We start from the raw sequence: 17,083 nt of genomic DNA, 5'->3' as shown, positions 1-17,083 counted from the left end.
CGAAGTGTGTGGCTGCAATCCCAGAATCAAACATGTCACTAGTACTCGAGGTCCAAGAGGTGTCGTTGGCGAGGTGTCGTGTCACTGGTCAGGTTGGGCACTGTGGGGACGACTTTGCGAGCAGAGATTTCCCAGCATTGGCTAGTAGCAGCTCAGCTGACAGCGCAATCCTTCTGCGAGAAGCTACGAAGATTTGTCCAAATATTGTTGCCCACGACCTGGTCTAATCTCAAACTTTACTACCGAAAACATGAAGGTTCTAAGAGAAACGATTGAATCAACAGTAGCCCCACTTTGGGCCTTCTACGAGGCATCTTCCGTAGCTCGCCTACACGAAGCTTACCCGACGTTCATCTGCAATCTACTGCGTTGGTTTATCGCTGGGAGGATTCCTCTCGTACAAAACACGTTGTCGTAGGACTCTCCAACCTTAAGGTATTCGAAAGCTTGCGCAACGTCCTCGTAAAAGCCCTCTCTGACAAGCCGGTATCAGCCGGGCTTGGTCTGATCATAAGCTGCAGTCCGACAAATATGATAATGTTGATGCCTCCAAATATGAAAACTACCTTACAGAGAGTGCAAAGACAAAGGACATTGCGGCGAGCAGTACAACGCCTCGAGCACCGCATCATCTCTGCGAACTACCGGCCGCGACCTCTCCCTGCGGCTGCAAGAGGTCTCAGGCCCTACTTGTCCTATGTTTATTAGGAAGAGGAGACGATAAGAGCCTGCAGAAGAGAGTTTACGGTAGTGTAGTCTCAGGACTTTGAAGATTCCAATTCTGAAAGATTGCGCATTATGTGTCAGCCATCCTGTGTGCTCACGTTTGAGCGCTGCACTGTTGTGAAATGCTTGGCTAGATGCAATACATGCATAAAAAGGCACCGATTTTGTGAAAACGCAAGGTACCACTCTGGATAGGCACCTACCACAGCAGACAAACATACTTTGTAGAGCTTCGGGGGTCAAACCTCATTCAGCGAAATCAAACACCCGACAGAAGCTGGTGCAAAAACGCTCCGAAAAGCTCCAGAATCTTCTCATCAAATGTGATTCTCATGTGCGAGGCAAAATCTGGTCGCTTTAGCGCAGAAACCCCAACGGAACGTCGGTTCTGCTGGCGCTCAGCTCCAACCTGATGCGAATGACTGTTTTGTGTGTGTGTGTGTGTATGTGTGTGTTGGGGGGGGGGGGGGGGGGGGGGGGTGCCTGGTCTGGAGCCAAATCAACGCGGCCAGCGCAGCCTGCCTGCCTACACAATTTTCAAGGCGCAGCAACAGGGCTTGCTGCATCTGCTGCGCCTGGCTTGCTTGACCCTATCACAGTGGTGGGCATGCGGCTCCTAACATCAGCAGCCGGTGCATACGCGTTCAGGTACCTGAATTGCACACCGCAGGCAAATCGACCATGTCCACTTCGAGCGGTACACTCTGTTATTTCCTGCCACCCTACCTAGATTGATGAGACGGCTGGCGCAGCTTCCCTTCCGATACGAGCTGATATGAGCCGATACAAAACATGGAATCCGGTGCCAAATCATCCCAAGGCAGCATTCCGTGACAAGCTGCAAGTGTCCGCCAGATAGATTTGCGGTGTTGCGGTGAGGTATGGGTAGGGTCTTATTCAGCAGCAATGACGAGCAGTAGTGCAAGTTGAGTCCGTAATCGCGCAGTTGCAGTTGCAAAAAGTGGAAGTGACCCCTCGTCAATGTGGACGCCCGATGGGCACTTGAGTTAAACCTGATCCCAAATAGCTGCTTCTGGATAGCCGCTGCGTAGAAGAGGAGTTGTATCGGTGGGAGTTGTGACACTCCGGGCGGTGATGTAAGGGCCTGGACTTCACTCTGCTCAATCGCAATACAATAAAGCAGTCATGAGATTGGGTCGTCTTAACAAAGAAACATACAGCAAGAGCCTGATTCTATCAGTGATTGTGGTTTCCCGAAGAACAAAGGGGTGGCTGCGTGAAAACTTTTAACTGTTAAACCTTGAGGAGTCTTCGGTTGCCTACATAAGATCGCGCGTATGTCCCTGTTGTGGAACTTGCTGACTACACATGTCAAAGCTGCTATTCATCCGACATCCTACGTAGCCAGTACTGAAAGACCACATTCTTCCGTTCTGCTCCACCATATTCCATCTCATAAGAGCTTTGTTCTGCCGCCAGCCCAAACAAAGCTTTGTATCGCTCTGTATCTGCGATTGAGCAGCGCAAGTAATCGTTAAATACTTGGCTCTCCTTCCCTGTCGACACTGAACTCGCCAACCGCGTTGCATGCGAACTCTGGCCGCTCGGACTCTGCGCGCCTTTATTTTGCGAGCCTGACTCTCGACCACACCACAAGTAATCCAATCCTTCTTACTACTCTGTCGTGCAAGCTATTCTAATCTCGAGCACAGGTTTCCATACATACCTGGCAGCTTCAATCGACAAGATGTCAGACAACCCCGAAGCTCGCAAGGCGGCTCTTCTGCGACGCCGCCGTTCGGACCTCACAGCGCAAGAGATAGAAGAACTCTACGACTTGAAGCACCCCCGAAAGCCTCGTGTTGGGCGCGATGCCGACCCAGCGGTGTGGTACTGGGGCGAAATGTCACCCGAGCGTTTGGAAGAAGCATTGGAGTCCCGCAGAAGAGCAATGGAGGCAAGTGAGAGGACTCTTGAAAGAGATAAGGAGAATGAAGCAGCCGGGAGGAAGAGAGAACAAGAGAAAAGGGCTGCCAACGCTGGCAAGGACAGCAACCGGGAATCTTCCGAGCCGCTCCCCACCACCGACGACAGCATCGAGGCCGACTTCTTCGACCTTTTCGAGCCGGGAAATTCTCTCACAATCTCCACGCACTACCCCGGCAATCCTTACGGAACATCCTTCTATGAGTACCCTTCGGACAAGGAAGATGAAGATCTTTTCTGGGACGAGAGTGATACCCGTTCTCGAACCGAAGCCGTCTTCGACCGCAAGTCCCAGCCTTCCAAGGGTATCCCAGGCAACATCCATGAGAAGGCGGTTCTTTTGATTGAGGAAATTCTGTCAGGCTCGCCTGTTGATGGCCCCGTCGTACTTCTCTGCAAAGTAAAGTCCGGCAAAGATCTGCCGAACCTCGTTGTCGCCAAGATATTCGATCCCTTGTTCTATCCTTGGGACTACCCCGCTGGAGCCGGCCCCTGGAAGGAGACTGCGAGAGCCGACATGGAACTCTGCCGAGAAGCTGGGGCGTACGACATGCTCAGATCCAAAGGGTGCCATGGGGATGCGCACCTTGCTCCCAAATACTACGGCGCTTACACCACTAAAGTATCTTCGACACAACCAGCATTGAGACATCGCACCCGACGCATTGGACTGATCCTCATGGAAGCTATCGACCACGCCAAGACCTTGGAAGAGCTATGCGATGAGAACGAAGACGGGTCTCTGGTTCCAATTACTTGGAAGACGATCAAGTTCGGCAAGCGCAGCGTAAGGCTTAACGAAACCTTGCGTCTATCGGTTCTTGAGAAGCTTCTAGGAGGTGTGGCCACCCAGATGAAAGCTGGAGTCGAGGTGCAAGCCATCCGGCCCGAACATATCCTCATCTCTTTTTCGGAAAGCACGTCCAGGAGCCAGCCGGTTCTCCGAGTCAACCTTATCGACTATCGCGACTCTGTTGTCGACGCGAAGCGCGAGTACCCTTTGAACCATTACCGACGCTTTACACTGCCGCCTCACCCAAAGACTCGATTCAGCCCTGACAAGCTGTTCCGCCTGGCTGGCTGGTTCCCTTTCGAGTGGATGGAAGAGAAAAGTGGCTGGCTTGACTGGGTCACGAGAGCCTTCAACGATAAGGAATTTCTTGAGGAGCCTGACCTTACTGAAATGGGAGCGCTGCATTTCGAGAATTTGGAAGACACGGAACTGAGATCTGACGGTAAAAGCATGATGAGCGGACGTCTTAAGGGCATGCAAAACACACTCAGGAGTACCGTGTCTGTTCTCATGCGTAAGGATCGCAATGAGGGGTCTTCTTCCTCTTCTGCTTCCTAGTTGCACTTCAAATTGGAACTCCACTTGAGTCTGACTCTGCTTGGGACTCTGAACATCATTTGTGGAGGTTCGTTTTTGTATGTATGAATTGATCACTGTTTCTTCGCTTTGTCTGGGAGAATCTGCTGTCGCGCTCCAGTTGGCTGCAAACCTACCTGTGCTGTACGTGGTAACTTTGCCATTTCTTTTATTCCGAATTGTTGAACTTGTCAGTAGCTCCCACTGTCGACCTAGTGAGCATAGATGACCAGAAGACAACTGGGCACAAAATGAATGATGAGAGACATTGTAATGTGAAGAACAAGCTAAATTGAAGTTTCTGTAATATTCAATGTTGTATTTGGTACTGTTGTTGTGAGGAACCACCACTTGCTAGAGAACTTTGCAAAAGTATGTCATGATCCAAGAATGATACATCAACAACAAGATCCATGGATGTGGTTAACCTTTGAGTAAAGACTTAATGCACGAGCAATGTCAATCTCCGATCTGAAGCCCACAAGCCGCCCTTGTGTGGCAGTACTCCGATGGCCAAGAAACTACATCTGGCGCTGATGAGGAAATTGATGCTACCTCAAGTTTCTTATAGGTAACTGACGGAGGTTTGGGATGCGGTGTTCTATGCTCACACGAAGACCTATGCTGCTCTCATGATCTACCTGAGAAGAATACCCTATTGAGTGCAGACGCGCACAAAAAGGTTCTAAGTTACCATCAATCTAGGTGGAAAGCTTATGTTTTCACCTCTTAAAGATAAATTTGAGCTTTTCCACTAATTTCCACGAATCGAATGTCTACGGCTGCCTTGATGGCTGCTGTCTGGATGGCTGCTGTCTCTTCCCCTGAAGAGCCACCATAAATCTCGCAAACCTACACAAACAGTTTCGAACTATTTTTTACCAATGCCCAAGACTGGGCAATAACCCTCACGTCCGTCTTTCGAAATTGTGTCAGCTGTTGCTTCCCGTATTTGTTACCCCTTCCGCGCACTCGGCTCAACCGTAGTACCTGAAACGGCCCTGACTTCCCCCCTCCTGTCTCTCCAGTTCTTTCAGAAATTCTCCTTGACCTTTGGAACCGGCCCCGAATCTCCGATATTTATATCTATCAATGAAGCAGTGCCCTTTTCCCCTGTGGCTTTTCTTGTCGCGTTCACATCGGTCGCCAGGGAAAATCTGAATTTTGCAGGCCCAGGCCCCCAAGGTTGAGCAAGCGATCGTACAGGTACTCTATTCCACGTCGTTATAATTAGCGCAGCTTTTACTTCCATCTCATACTGACTATCAGCGAATTCCACCTCGTTGACGACACCATACGCCGCCGTTGCCCAATATGAGTGACAGCATCTCAAACAGCGAAAGAGGATATACGGAGAAGATGAACTCACAACAGCCTGGTGACGTTATGTCTATCCCAACCGAGGAGCCTTCACTGGTCACTCAGAATATGACAGGTCCAGTGCGAGACAAAACACCACTAGCCCTCCACATCTCAGAGAAAGAGATAGTCGCACATGAGGCCCAAGACACCAAGCTTGCGGATGAAGCTGCAAATGAGAAATCGGAAGCCGTCACGGAGGGACGTGGACAAAGAGAAGATCAAACCTCAGCCAAAGTCGCGCCGGATGTCATCATTCCGACCGGCATGGCTATCCCGCCCGATGTCATCATCGGAGCTGGCGTCAACATTGAAACTGGAGTCACCATCGGGACTGGCGTCAGCATCGGGACTGGAGTCACCATCGGGACTGGCGTCAGCATCGGGACTGGCGTCAGCATCGGGACTGGCGTCAGCATTGGGACTGGCGTAAGCATGGGATCTAACGTCAATATTCTGGATCATGCAACTATCGGGAAAGACGCCATCATCGAAGCCGGAGTCACCGTCGGGGCCGCAACCAGCATTCCGCCCCACAGCAAACTCGTTTCTGGTCTGAATATCCCGGCTGGCATCAACTTCCCTTCCGACATACCCATTGGAAGATCCGATGAGTTACTCAATAATTGGTGTCGTCTTTACAGGCCGGAATTGGAAAACAAAGTCTCCTTCAACTGCCCTGTGAAGGAGCTCACCCACCCACGTGACAGTAATATCGAACAGCCTTCTCATACGTCTGCTCGGCTACTCTTTGAGAGTGTCTTTGAGGGCCAGAGAGAGACTGTTCACGATCTCAATGAAGACGCGGCCACCATCAAGCAGGATTTCTCACAATACGATCCCGGCGAGATGTTGTACCTCAGCCCACATTGGCCACCCGAGCCCTACGGAATCTCTCATTACCCGAATCCTGATAACATGTCTAGCAATGACAAGATGCTATCGGAAGAAGAGGAGTGCATGAGTCGGACAGAACTGGCATTTCGCTACACTCCCTACGTACCCTTGGCGAAAAGGAATAACGACGATAGCGTCCTCTTGCCGACTGATTCAGCCTACAGCGACAGCAAGAAGGGCAAGAAGAAGAGCACCTCGAAGTCCGAAAAGAAAGCAGAAGATTTCCAAGTAATGGTGGAAGTTATCAGACTCATTTGCGGCGGTTCGGAAGGGGGTTGTCAGGTTCTTCTTTGCAAGGTGAAGAAGGTTCCCCAGCGGGAAATATGGACAATGAGACCCGAAAACATTGACGAATCATCGTTGTACGGAGAGCCCTTGATTGTTGAAGACCTAGTCGTCGTCAAGGTCTTCGACCCATTGTTCTACGGCGACATTTCGGGCACAGACAAGGGACCATGGAAAGTCACAATCATTGCAGATGGCGATCTCAGTCGCGAGAATGCCTCGTATCAACACCTCTGGAAAGCAGGAAGAACTGGGTCTCCGCACCTCGCACCGCAGTATCATGGCTCTTGGACTTTTCCACTCACAACCGCTTATCCAAAGTTCAAGGGTCAGACTCGCCGAGTTGGAGCAATCATGATCGAGTACATTCACGGCAAAAGCATTGAAGACTTGTGTTATCGCAACAAGCACTATCACTTGGTGCCACCAACTGGTCCCACATATCTTGACTTCGAGAAGACCAAACAGCTTGACCTGACCCGGGAGGTTCGCCTTAAAATCCTAAAAAGTTTCATGAAGCACACTGTTCATCAACTTCACGCAGGGGTCGAGCACTGGTGGCCGGAGCCGGAGAACATCCTCATCTCGACAGATGAACAAGGCAAACCGCGAGTCGTCTTGGTTGATTATGTCAGTTCAATGATCGATACAAAGCGGAAGGAGCCTTATGAACTGTTCAAGGATTACACCAGGCCTCCTCATCCGTATGGGCAGTTCTCCATTGAGAAACTCGCTGACTTTGCCGGCTGGTTTCCTCCCGGCTGGCGGAGTGAGCATCTCGACACCTGGGTTCTCCGAAGGTTTCATTCGCTAGAGAACCGCGATTACACAAACCCGTGGACCCACGAGAGAGGAACTATGCACGAGCCGGATTCAGACAGTGAAACAGATTCTGCTGGAATGTCAAAGCAGAGGTCGGATACTCTGCTCGATGTTCCCTTTGGAAAAGCGAAGAAGTAGATGGGTAGCGTCCGCAGAGTGTCAAGTTCGTTCAAGCTTGATCAGGACAAAGACACTGATGGTGGTTCTGGGGTTACTGGCGGGGCAATAGACTGAGGCATAGTCATGACGATTGGTGTATCATAGAGACTATGTATCCGTAGATTACCTCATGAATTGCTCCTTTTCGGACTGATTTCAGACTGTTCTCAAATTGAAATTCATCTCCACTCATGCTACGAGTACAAATGAACTGCTGAGACTTTGAAATCTAAATAGGCAGGATGCCATCGGAGTGATCCGCTCGAACCAGAGAACCTTCTTTCCCGCTTCCACTATTCTACCAGAAAGATGGTAGAAAGCCCGATGACCACAAGAGCATTGGAAACGGCAAACGACAGCGCGGTCACCAGCGGAAGTACATCAATGCCGTCGGCGCATGTTTGGGAGCAGACTAAGGAAACTCACTGGGTACTTAGGCGAGCAGCGAGATATTGGTTGGCGTTCTTTCCGAATCTGGTAGCACCGATCATGGGATAATGGACCGCGCGAAGAATGGATGATCTAACGGAAAGCAAAGAAAGGAGCAGAACTGCGACGTGACAAGACAAAAGGAAGGCAGCAATGACAATAGGAGTCTTGAGGAAGGTGCCAGGCAGGCCGTATCGAATCAGGACGGCTCTTGCTAATAGTCAAACTCCGGTGGCTTGCCGTTGTAAACAATGGGATCTGAAAGCCTTTGGTGGGCTAGAGGTGAAATATACAAGCCTAGGAATCATCGGTCTCATCTAGACTTACAACTTCTTTCACTACCGAAATATCCTAAGCCGAATTAAGCTTTGAGGTAGTATGTTACATTGAAAGGAAGATTTCATAATACATCACGGGCAAAATTGCTGTCATTGTTGAGGACGGCTCAACGTTCAGCATCCTCAGTGGAGCATTGGACAACGAGACCGAGGATATCCAAAGGTAGCTAACCTTACGTAACATTGAAGTGGCATATGCAAGGTGTCTTTCGAATAGGAGGGACTCAGCTAATTTGGAATGGGAAGCGGCAGCAGTCCGGCATGCATCATCTGAAAGGGTCTTCCTAGCTTCACAACCTCAAAGTGCCGCTGGGGCGAAAGGCGTCCACACAAGAGAAGGTGCCTAAAGAAGATACCCACAAGACAAGGAGTAATAACGGGTGCATCACGTTGTCAGGCATTAGCTCCCGGTGGGCCCAGTAATCGCTGCCATCTTCGTTTGTTGCGGCTAAAGCGTTTGCAAGTGGGCTTTCATGATGACAGGGGAACGAGCTTTCTCGTAGTTGCGCCGAGAAAAGATCAGTGTCGAAGATCTGATCTGGGATTGCCTATATTAGCGGCAGCTTGCCCGTCTTTCCAAACTTTACTGGTAGCCATACAGAACTCTTAGCTTTTAGTTCCGTCCACATCACACATTGTCGCTTCGACTTCGTACCTCGCAGTCTGCTTCAGCCTTAGTCCCAACGCCCGACTTTTTGACCGTAGAAACAACCCGCAACCTCGGAGAATTCCTCAACATGATCATTCTTCTCATTCTTGTCATGGCGGGGTTGGCCATCGCTCTTTGCAACCCTCGTCGCCGTCGTTTTCGGCGCTACTTCACTGTTGGTTGAATGTACCCGACTCATCAATGTCATATACTAATATCGTGAATTAGGCTACGGCGGAACTTCCAAGAAGACGGTTGGCCGATGCCATTCTCGCCCGCGAAAGACCTAATTTGTACAACACACAACCGCGATACGGGTCCGGAAAGCTCAAGGTCTTACACGCTTGCAGCGAATCGGCCGGAGACGCTCCGCTCCCCCCCTACTTTGTAATCAGGCCACTAGAGGATTGGGTGAACAATGTGGACCAGTTCATCCATCGAAACCGAGCGCATACCCAAGACGTGTTCGACGATGTTCTTATACCCCGCGCGGAACCTACCGTTCTGCTCGAGAATGAGAGTGCTGCAGCGTACACAGCTCGAAGGGACGTCATCTAACCTATCTTGCGACTTCTCAGCAAAGCTCTGTTCTTCAACAATGACGAAGATGACGATGGCATCGATACCACGCCCATGCTGCTGAGGTCATCGTCCGAAAGGACGTATAGATTTAAATACCGGAGACTGAAGGCTGTGATCCTGTCCCTTGTGGAGAAAAGGTGGGCTCTGCGCATCATAGACAAGCGCAAAGAGCTTCGACCCGACATGACATTCCATCGATGTCTGAACTCTTCACTCTCTGCATACAACGAGATTACCACAGATGACCCCATCTACAAGGAGTTCTTCCGCCTTTTTGCCTTTCTCGAGTTTAAAGATCCGCACGCCTTTAAATCAGAGTATTTCGTTCAGCTCATGGATCGACAACCCCCGACGGCGCAGCATGCGACTGTTGGCCTCACCGATGCCAATCGCTCACGTTTGCACCTTCTCTTGCCAGTTGGAGCTCGGGAATTTCCGGATGACGCCCTTTTCAAAGCCATCAACCTCCAGCTGGTGGCCTATGCGCTGCTGAGTAGGATTCCCTTCGCAGCAATGTGGAACCAGAATGTCTTGTATTTAGCCTTTTTCCCCATGATGAAGATCAAGAAAAACGAGAGTGCCCAGTGGAAAGAGGGCCCTGGACCAATCATGTACGTCACCATGATCGTGGACCCCTCGGACTTGATCGTCGGGTTGGTGGGTTACATGCTCCGGCTTTTCAAAAGCTCGATTGAGAGATACGACATGTGAGGTGTCGGGTACTTGCGTGATGAGTGATCGGGAAACTGGAGATGCGGGTTCTGGAAGGGTTACTGCCGTTATTTTTGCTGTTCTCGTTGGTCTTGTTGTTGTTGTTGCTCTCATGGATACTACTGTTTTGTAACTGTTGCCATTGGCCCTTCTTTTTTCTTTGACGCCAGAGCTCGGCGCAGAGAGTTGTCATGGCCATAAGCCGTGTAGAGAGTGTGTTAAATTGTACTTTCAATATTCATGAATTTTGCCGGAGCCCTAAAGAAGATAATAGTTTGCTCGGCTCGAAGTGTTTGTGGCTTGACTCCAGCCTTCATCTGAACCACGCCTCCTAGAAATTTATCAATAATTTGATAGACGCACATTTTCGACAAGCCCTACGCTTGGGTCTTTGAGATTTTTGACCGTTCGCAATACAGCAGAGATCCGCCAGTGGCAGTAGCGCGATATGAAAAGTTTTATGAGAGAAACGTAAAATTTCACACGACGTTGAACAGATCGAAGATGACCTTATACCTCATACCTCAATATCGCGTGGATGGAATAGCTCTGTATACCTCCTGCCATTAAGCCCATACTTATAAGTAGACGCGGACTCATCAGGGTGGATGAGATACGTTTCGTTCGTCATTTATGCTTGCCTTGCTGTCATCTGTTATTCCTCTTTCCGAACATAATTCTCAACGGGATTGCCTCGTTTCAATAGTCGCACCAACACATCGGGCCAGCCGTTAGCCGTTTCAACGGCGCTATCCTTTTGAACGTTGAAAGTGGCTCAGAAGTATGTTTTGGGGGTAGGTGATTTTCCCCTGGAATTGAGCCTCGCTCTCCTTTGTCTTGGCTAGGTAGCTACTGCATTCATTGGCAGGCCGCCCAGGACAATAGACAATGCTCTCCTGAACCTGCTGTGTCACGTCTAGATGGAGCCCACACAGCTGGCCCTGCCGCAGTCCGCGGCCAAGAAGACCCGGAGGAGCTGCGGACAGTGGGAGGGAACAATGATCCCAATGCCCCACCGAAAACTTTGAGTCTACCTCCAGGGGATTCCCTTCGGCATCCATTCATCTAGATTAACTGCCAGCTGATAAGCTTAATGGTGGCCCAGATTTTGGGGTGGTTGAATACCAATGCTGCGCCTCCACCGTCTGTTGCATGACGAGGCAGCCAGAGCACAGCGGTAAAATGTTCTGTGAGCCCCGGGAGTATGAGGCCAGGCCGTACAGTCCCAATGACCACCGCTCCTCAAGCCAAGTTCATTGATAGCATCGGTAGATCCGCGTGAATCGGGATGTTCGGGTTCCAGTTTGGTCTTGACGACTTCCATGCCATCAAACTCCGGGTTTTGGGACTCCCCACAGACGCCACGCCCCGAATGTCCGTTTCCCCGATCGCCCATATGACTCGGATTATAAACCAACATCAGGACCTTGCTGTTGACTCTGGTGCATTTCGGCGTATGAAGAAGCGCCTCGTCCACTCATGATGCTGTCTCCAAATCGTCGATCTCTCCGTACATTTGAGCGAGGAGGGTGCCACTGGGCTGCACCGTCCCAACGAACCGTTTATGGCTCATTGGCCAAGTCCAGCATGAATGGTACATCCGGATGGCCGTCATCGAGCATGGCCTGTAGCAATTTGTCCACCACAGGATAGCTGAACCGGTAATGATGGAATACAAGTCCATGAATTCTGCGGAGACGAAGGTTTAGTCGACTGAAAGGTAGAAACATCAGAGGGCATTTGATTCGCGCTGGCTCTTGATGGCATCTGTCCATCCTTTCCGAGTGTCCGAATCTGGGAGGTTATAAACCCCGATTCCCTCCACTGGGCGAATTACATCAACGCCGTAATAATTCGCGGTGAGTTTCTTGACATTGACCCACTAGTTGAAGCTTTTACTCCAGAACTTTTCGTTTTCTGGAATCTCATGAAATTGATGGAAAACGTAGTCAATGTTTTTGATAGAACATTTAGGAGGAGGTTCGGAAACGGCGGCGTGGTGGTGGTTCTGTTTACCAGGCATGTTGGTTGACAATCTATTCTTAAAGACTACCAATGGAATCGAGAATCTCTATCCTCGTCATTCTTTCCAAAAGGGGTTGATCCATAGGTTTGGGAGTCGGGTCGGATATTCTGTCTGTTGCTAGGGGCAGAACTGTGGGAAAGGACCTTGGCCCACCGTAAAAGTAGCAGGACGGAGAGAAATGCGACCCATTGACGACGCAGACTAGTATTGCTTTGGAGGATTGCAGTGGCTATCGCTTGCTTCGTGTCGGCGACCACCTTGGATGAGTTCAATTCGTCAGGATAATGTGGGGGAGAACGGGAGTAGTGCGACTGCAAGAGCGGGCCACGTAACCTCCTAACTACATATGATCAGTCGCGTCAAAAAGGGAGGGATGTCGATGAAAGCTCAGGGTCGCAAAAAGGGGAGCAAAGGGCAACAGAGAGAGAAGAACGGGGAAAAAAAAGGCTGACGCAGGATCGAAAGGATATCCTCAAGCATTACTCTGATTCCGGCGTTGTCTTGCGGCTGAGAGACGAGGTTCCAGTCTACATGCCATCCCGATAACCCCGAGAAAGCCGCTTTGAGCGCCTATTGCTCGCTTACTTCCTGAGGAAGTAAGTGTGTATCTTTAAAATCAGTGTCTGAATGATTGAAGACTCTGGTTTCCTATGACATGAAGAGACAGTAATTGCACGCGAAAAGTGGCTCTCTCGAGGTCAAAGGGATGGATACCACAAGAGCGCTTCACAGCAGCATCCGGTCGCTTTGGGGCGTCAGACATGGGCTAGCCCTGTACCGCCATGTGATATTCCTTCACGCCACCAGCAAAGTCTGGAAGTTTACTATCCTTCAGAGTATCTGAAGCTCCTTGACTCCTGAACTTTTCTCTCGTTCTCCGCGTTCTCGCATGTTGAATGCTTCAAGATCTCTTGCAAGCTAGGCCACTTGTAACTTGCGTCAGACTTCACGTGACGGAGAAAGGGCGTCTGTAACACTTTTGTGTATTCCCTTAGTACTCCATCCAGAAGAAGATATGAATGAGGAAGTAGAAAGACCCAGATTTTCGTGTGTTGTCTGATGAATTGAGGGTATTGACTAGGAACTTCAATGCTGCTCTCCATATATGGGATAAGATTCTCAAACTACCTTAAGGGGGCAATGAACACATGCTTCTCCGTCTTGGGACATAGTACGCACATCGGAGAAGAGGTGCGGCTAATCAGAAGTCCAGACCCTCCGAAGGGCTGTACATCACAACTGCCACCAATGCTACTATGACTAACACCACAGAACAGCCTAGGCTCCAAACGAATGTAACATTTAAGCTGCCGCAACCTTGAAGCCACCAGACATGAGGTCAGTGAAGACCCTACCAGGGTCGTACTTGGCCCTGATCTCCTTCAGACGATCAAGGTTGCCATCTGGGTAGCTTTCAAACACGGGCTGGCCGATGTCTGCTTCGTTCAAGTAGTAAAACGGATACAACACACCCATTGGCTCCAAGCGCTCCCTGACCTTGGTGTTGAACTCGCTGATGAAGTTGTCGACTACTTTGTCATCAGCTTCGTTTGTCCAGCTATAGGTTTGCTCGATCCAGAATGAAGGCGACTCATCAATTCCTTGGATTGCACCTGGCTGGGCATTGGTCGCCGCGAGAAGTGCCGAAGTGATGGGGTTGAAAGCAAAGCCGATGATTCCTCCTTCGGTGTTGCTGAACGTCGACTTTGCAAGCTCAAAATACATGTCTTGGGCAATCAGCATGGCTTCTTTGTTGGCGTAGATTGGGAGCAAGTGGAATCGTTGTCTCGACCCGTAGGAGCGACCGCCTTTCTGAAAGGCTGGCAACACTGCCTGGTTATACTTCCCAATAGGAAATGATGAGAGCGACTTCGAGCTATTGTACGGAGTCAGGATATCACCGAGAAAGTCTCCCAGAATCGTCGGTGAGGTGGAGTTTCCGTTGTAGAACAATGTTGCCGAATACGTTGGCCCATCAGTGCCGCTGACATAAGTGATGACAGGCAGGACGGCAGCCTTGGGATCCTCGTGCCCATTGGCAGTAAAGTTGTAAACACCCTCGATAAACTGCTGCTTAACTTCCTCTCCACCATAAGATGGGGAAGCGAGCATGACGGATGGAGAATGATGGGTTTGGAGATCGAAGCGAGTGACGAGACAAAATGAGTTACCGCCACCTTGAAGCGCCCAGAACAGATCGGCATATTCATTCGTGGGAGTGGCTTCCACGACGGCTCCATCAGCCAAGACGCACTGTTCTCATGTTAGTCACTTGGCTAATATGCGTCTTTCAAGAGAGTGACATCGCGTTTGACGTACCTCATACGCCTTGACGTTGCCATTTGTCGATGCGAGACCGTATTCGTAGCTGAAGAAAGAAACACCTCCACCCAGCAAAAGACCAGAGACACCAATGGGGCTGCCACGCCCACCGAGAACAGTGACTCCAGTCCCGTCAAGTGCGGTGTAGACATCAGTCCACCGCAGGCCTGGGCCGACGGACACCGTATTCTTGTCCTCTGAAATGGCGAGGGTTTTCATGTTCACGCTCGATATCAGAATACCGTTGGTGTCAATGCTGCTAACATTCGAAATGGGCATGTGGCCACCTCCGCGCATGGCGAACTGCACTTCCTGTTCAACAATGCATCTCAGGCCAGAAGACAGTTGATTTGCGTCCGTGGGAGCAAAGATACACGCTGGACCGAGCCAAGACCTCGCGGACCATGGCACTACGAGCGACAGCCGTAAGCAGGATGAAGAGATGGTATCTGAGTAGAGCGACTAACCTTGGGTTTCCTCCATATAACCTTCATCATCCGCGAGAATAGTTGAGTTGGCAAAGGCGCTCTTCAGGTTTTGGCACGCCCTGCCCGCCTTGTCGGTTTGCGGACCTTCTGAGACGGCAGCCGCCATCGCGGCGCTGGCCACCAAGAAGCAAAGAAGCTGCATCGCGTGAGAAATATGATCAATTATGATGTTTCAGACAGACTTTTGAAATGTGAGATCTGGAAAGGAAGATTGACAGTCCAAGCAAAGAGGTCTTCAGTTTAATTAATAGTTCAATAGTTTTGTCGGGAGCCCGATTGTCCCGCCGGGACACCATTAGTCCGCCCAGGTAGGATCTTTGCCACCCCAGAATTCGAAATTTCAAGTAGCTTGCAATACCAAGAAATTCAATTTACTGGACCTCGATCTTTGTGGATCATCTGATGCGGTCAACAGGCGGCGATATCAACCGTCGAGGGTTGTGTCAGTCCACCAAGAGATACCCGCAGGCGTCAATGACCGCTTATGCAAGAGTCTTACTATCCGGGCAGATACTTCAAACTAACCAGGCGGACAACTGTCATATTAGGTCTAAAAGTTCATTTCATAACAGTAATTTTGTTATTCGTATTATTCCTATCGTCCCTTTTGTTCCTGTCTATGCCTAATACCCAACCGGACAGCAAAATGTTCTGAAGACCATTCTCTGATTGCCTTGTAATTGCGCCTGAATTATCCACTGCGCCCTATTGATGCGGGCGTTGTTGGATGTGAAGTGAATGACGAAAGCGAATACGATGGGATGGATCCAATGGATCAATGCCGAAAAAGCGCTAGTGTACGAGGAACGACAGAACAGTAGCACCCGTGAGAACCCACCGCACATCACGGTGGCATGGATCAGCCTTGGCACGGGGCCGCGCTGTCGTAAACGACAACACGCGCTTTCAGTTGGGGGTTGAAAGTTCATCACCGGAACTCCAAATGTACCGAGCCCGACTAGGCATTTTTAATTGCCCTTGTTAATGATGACTCTGAAATCTTGTGCTGCGATTTGTTCTTGTGTCTATTGGCGTGTGATTTAAACTTGAAGTTTTACAAGCTGTCATGAAAAACAGACAGTCTTGCTCTCGTTTCTCAGGTACTTAGGGAATTTCAAAACCGCCCTTTCCGTTCTTCTACGATGAAAGAAGCACAATTAACAGCCGACATACCGAACTGGCCAGTCACGAGACTTGTACTGAAAGGTTTCGTCCTCGTCGTCCTCGTCGTTCTCACCATGACTGTCTCTACTAATTAATTGTGGCATTTTGAGGACATAAATGAGCTGTGTGGACAAATCATATTTAGATGGACTTCTCAATGGATTCTAGTGTCGGGCGCGTGCTCCTTTTGGTGAGTGACTTTGATCGTCTTGCACTCCCGCGATGGGCTGCAATACGCTTCTCGGTCCCGAATAACTTCGTTCAACCCGAGACAGAGTGTCACTGACAACTTTGATCCTTCGCATGGGCATTCTGGGGCAGATATGTGGTCACCATCTGAATCCTTTGATCTGGCGACCCCTGTAAGTGATGTCGCCGTGACGCTGTGCCACAGTGGCAAGGCACATTTGCAAGGAAGGACTACCGGCCCCCCTAAGGCAGTATTGGCGGGGTAGATGATGGTGATCCATACATGTAAACGAGGTGGGGGCCGTGAAACCAGTGCAGTACGCTTGTCAAGTTTGGTGCAGCCAGTCTCTCCCGTGTTCCTGTTGAGAGCAGGTCTTAGAATAGGTTACATTGCACGCAAATGCCCTAGCGCTAGTCGTCCATACCATGCCACCATGATCGGGACCGAAAATGTAGGATTGATCCATGAGAAGGAATGTTCCATTTGACACCAGCTGTGATGTTGATCGCCAGTAAAAAGTAAGTGCTCGAGAGGGATGCAGAGACTAGCTAATTGCCCCAGCCACTGTGGATGAGACTGTGCCACTAAGCAGCAGGAGATTGTTACTTGCTCCCACAAAT

At 50.0% G+C, this 17,083-nt stretch overlaps 3 protein-coding genes across 3 annotated transcripts; 2 read left to right on the top strand and 1 right to left on the bottom strand.

The window, feature by feature from the left end:
- Nucleotides 1–2,434: 2,434 nt before the first annotated feature.
- On the top strand, nt 2,435–4,024 carry CGCS363_v012580 (uncharacterized protein; the record flags this gene model as incomplete). Its single annotated transcript, XM_036644429.1, has 1 exon — nt 2,435–4,024. The coding sequence occupies one exon, from the start codon at nt 2,435–2,437 to the stop codon at nt 4,022–4,024; it is 1,590 nt and encodes a 529-aa protein (XP_036490583.1).
- A 1,812-nt stretch (nt 4,025–5,836) lies between these two features.
- CGCS363_v012579 (uncharacterized protein) lies at nt 5,837–7,543 on the top strand (the record flags this gene model as incomplete). Its single annotated transcript, XM_036644428.1, has 1 exon — nt 5,837–7,543. One exon carries the CDS (start codon nt 5,837–5,839, stop codon nt 7,541–7,543), a length of 1,707 nt encoding a protein of 568 aa, XP_036491099.1.
- Nucleotides 7,544–13,601: 6,058 nt separating this feature from the next.
- sol5-3 (Bifunctional solanapyrone synthase) lies at nt 13,602–15,215 on the bottom strand (the record flags this gene model as incomplete). Its single annotated transcript, XM_036644427.1, has 3 exons — nt 13,602–14,552; nt 14,619–15,031; nt 15,089–15,215. The coding sequence occupies 3 exons, from the start codon at nt 15,213–15,215 to the stop codon at nt 13,602–13,604; spliced, it is 1,491 nt and encodes a 496-aa protein (XP_036491100.1).
- Between the last annotated feature and the right edge of the window lie 1,868 nt (nt 15,216–17,083).

This window comes from Colletotrichum siamense, assembly GCF_013390195.1.
Source record: "Colletotrichum siamense strain Cg363 chromosome Unknown KSG_Cg363_contig08, whole genome shotgun sequence".
Lineage (NCBI taxonomy): Eukaryota > Fungi > Ascomycota > Sordariomycetes > Glomerellales > Glomerellaceae > Colletotrichum > Colletotrichum siamense.
The sequence above is the reverse complement of the archived record's forward strand: the minus strand, read 5'-3'. Positions and strand labels throughout refer to the sequence as shown.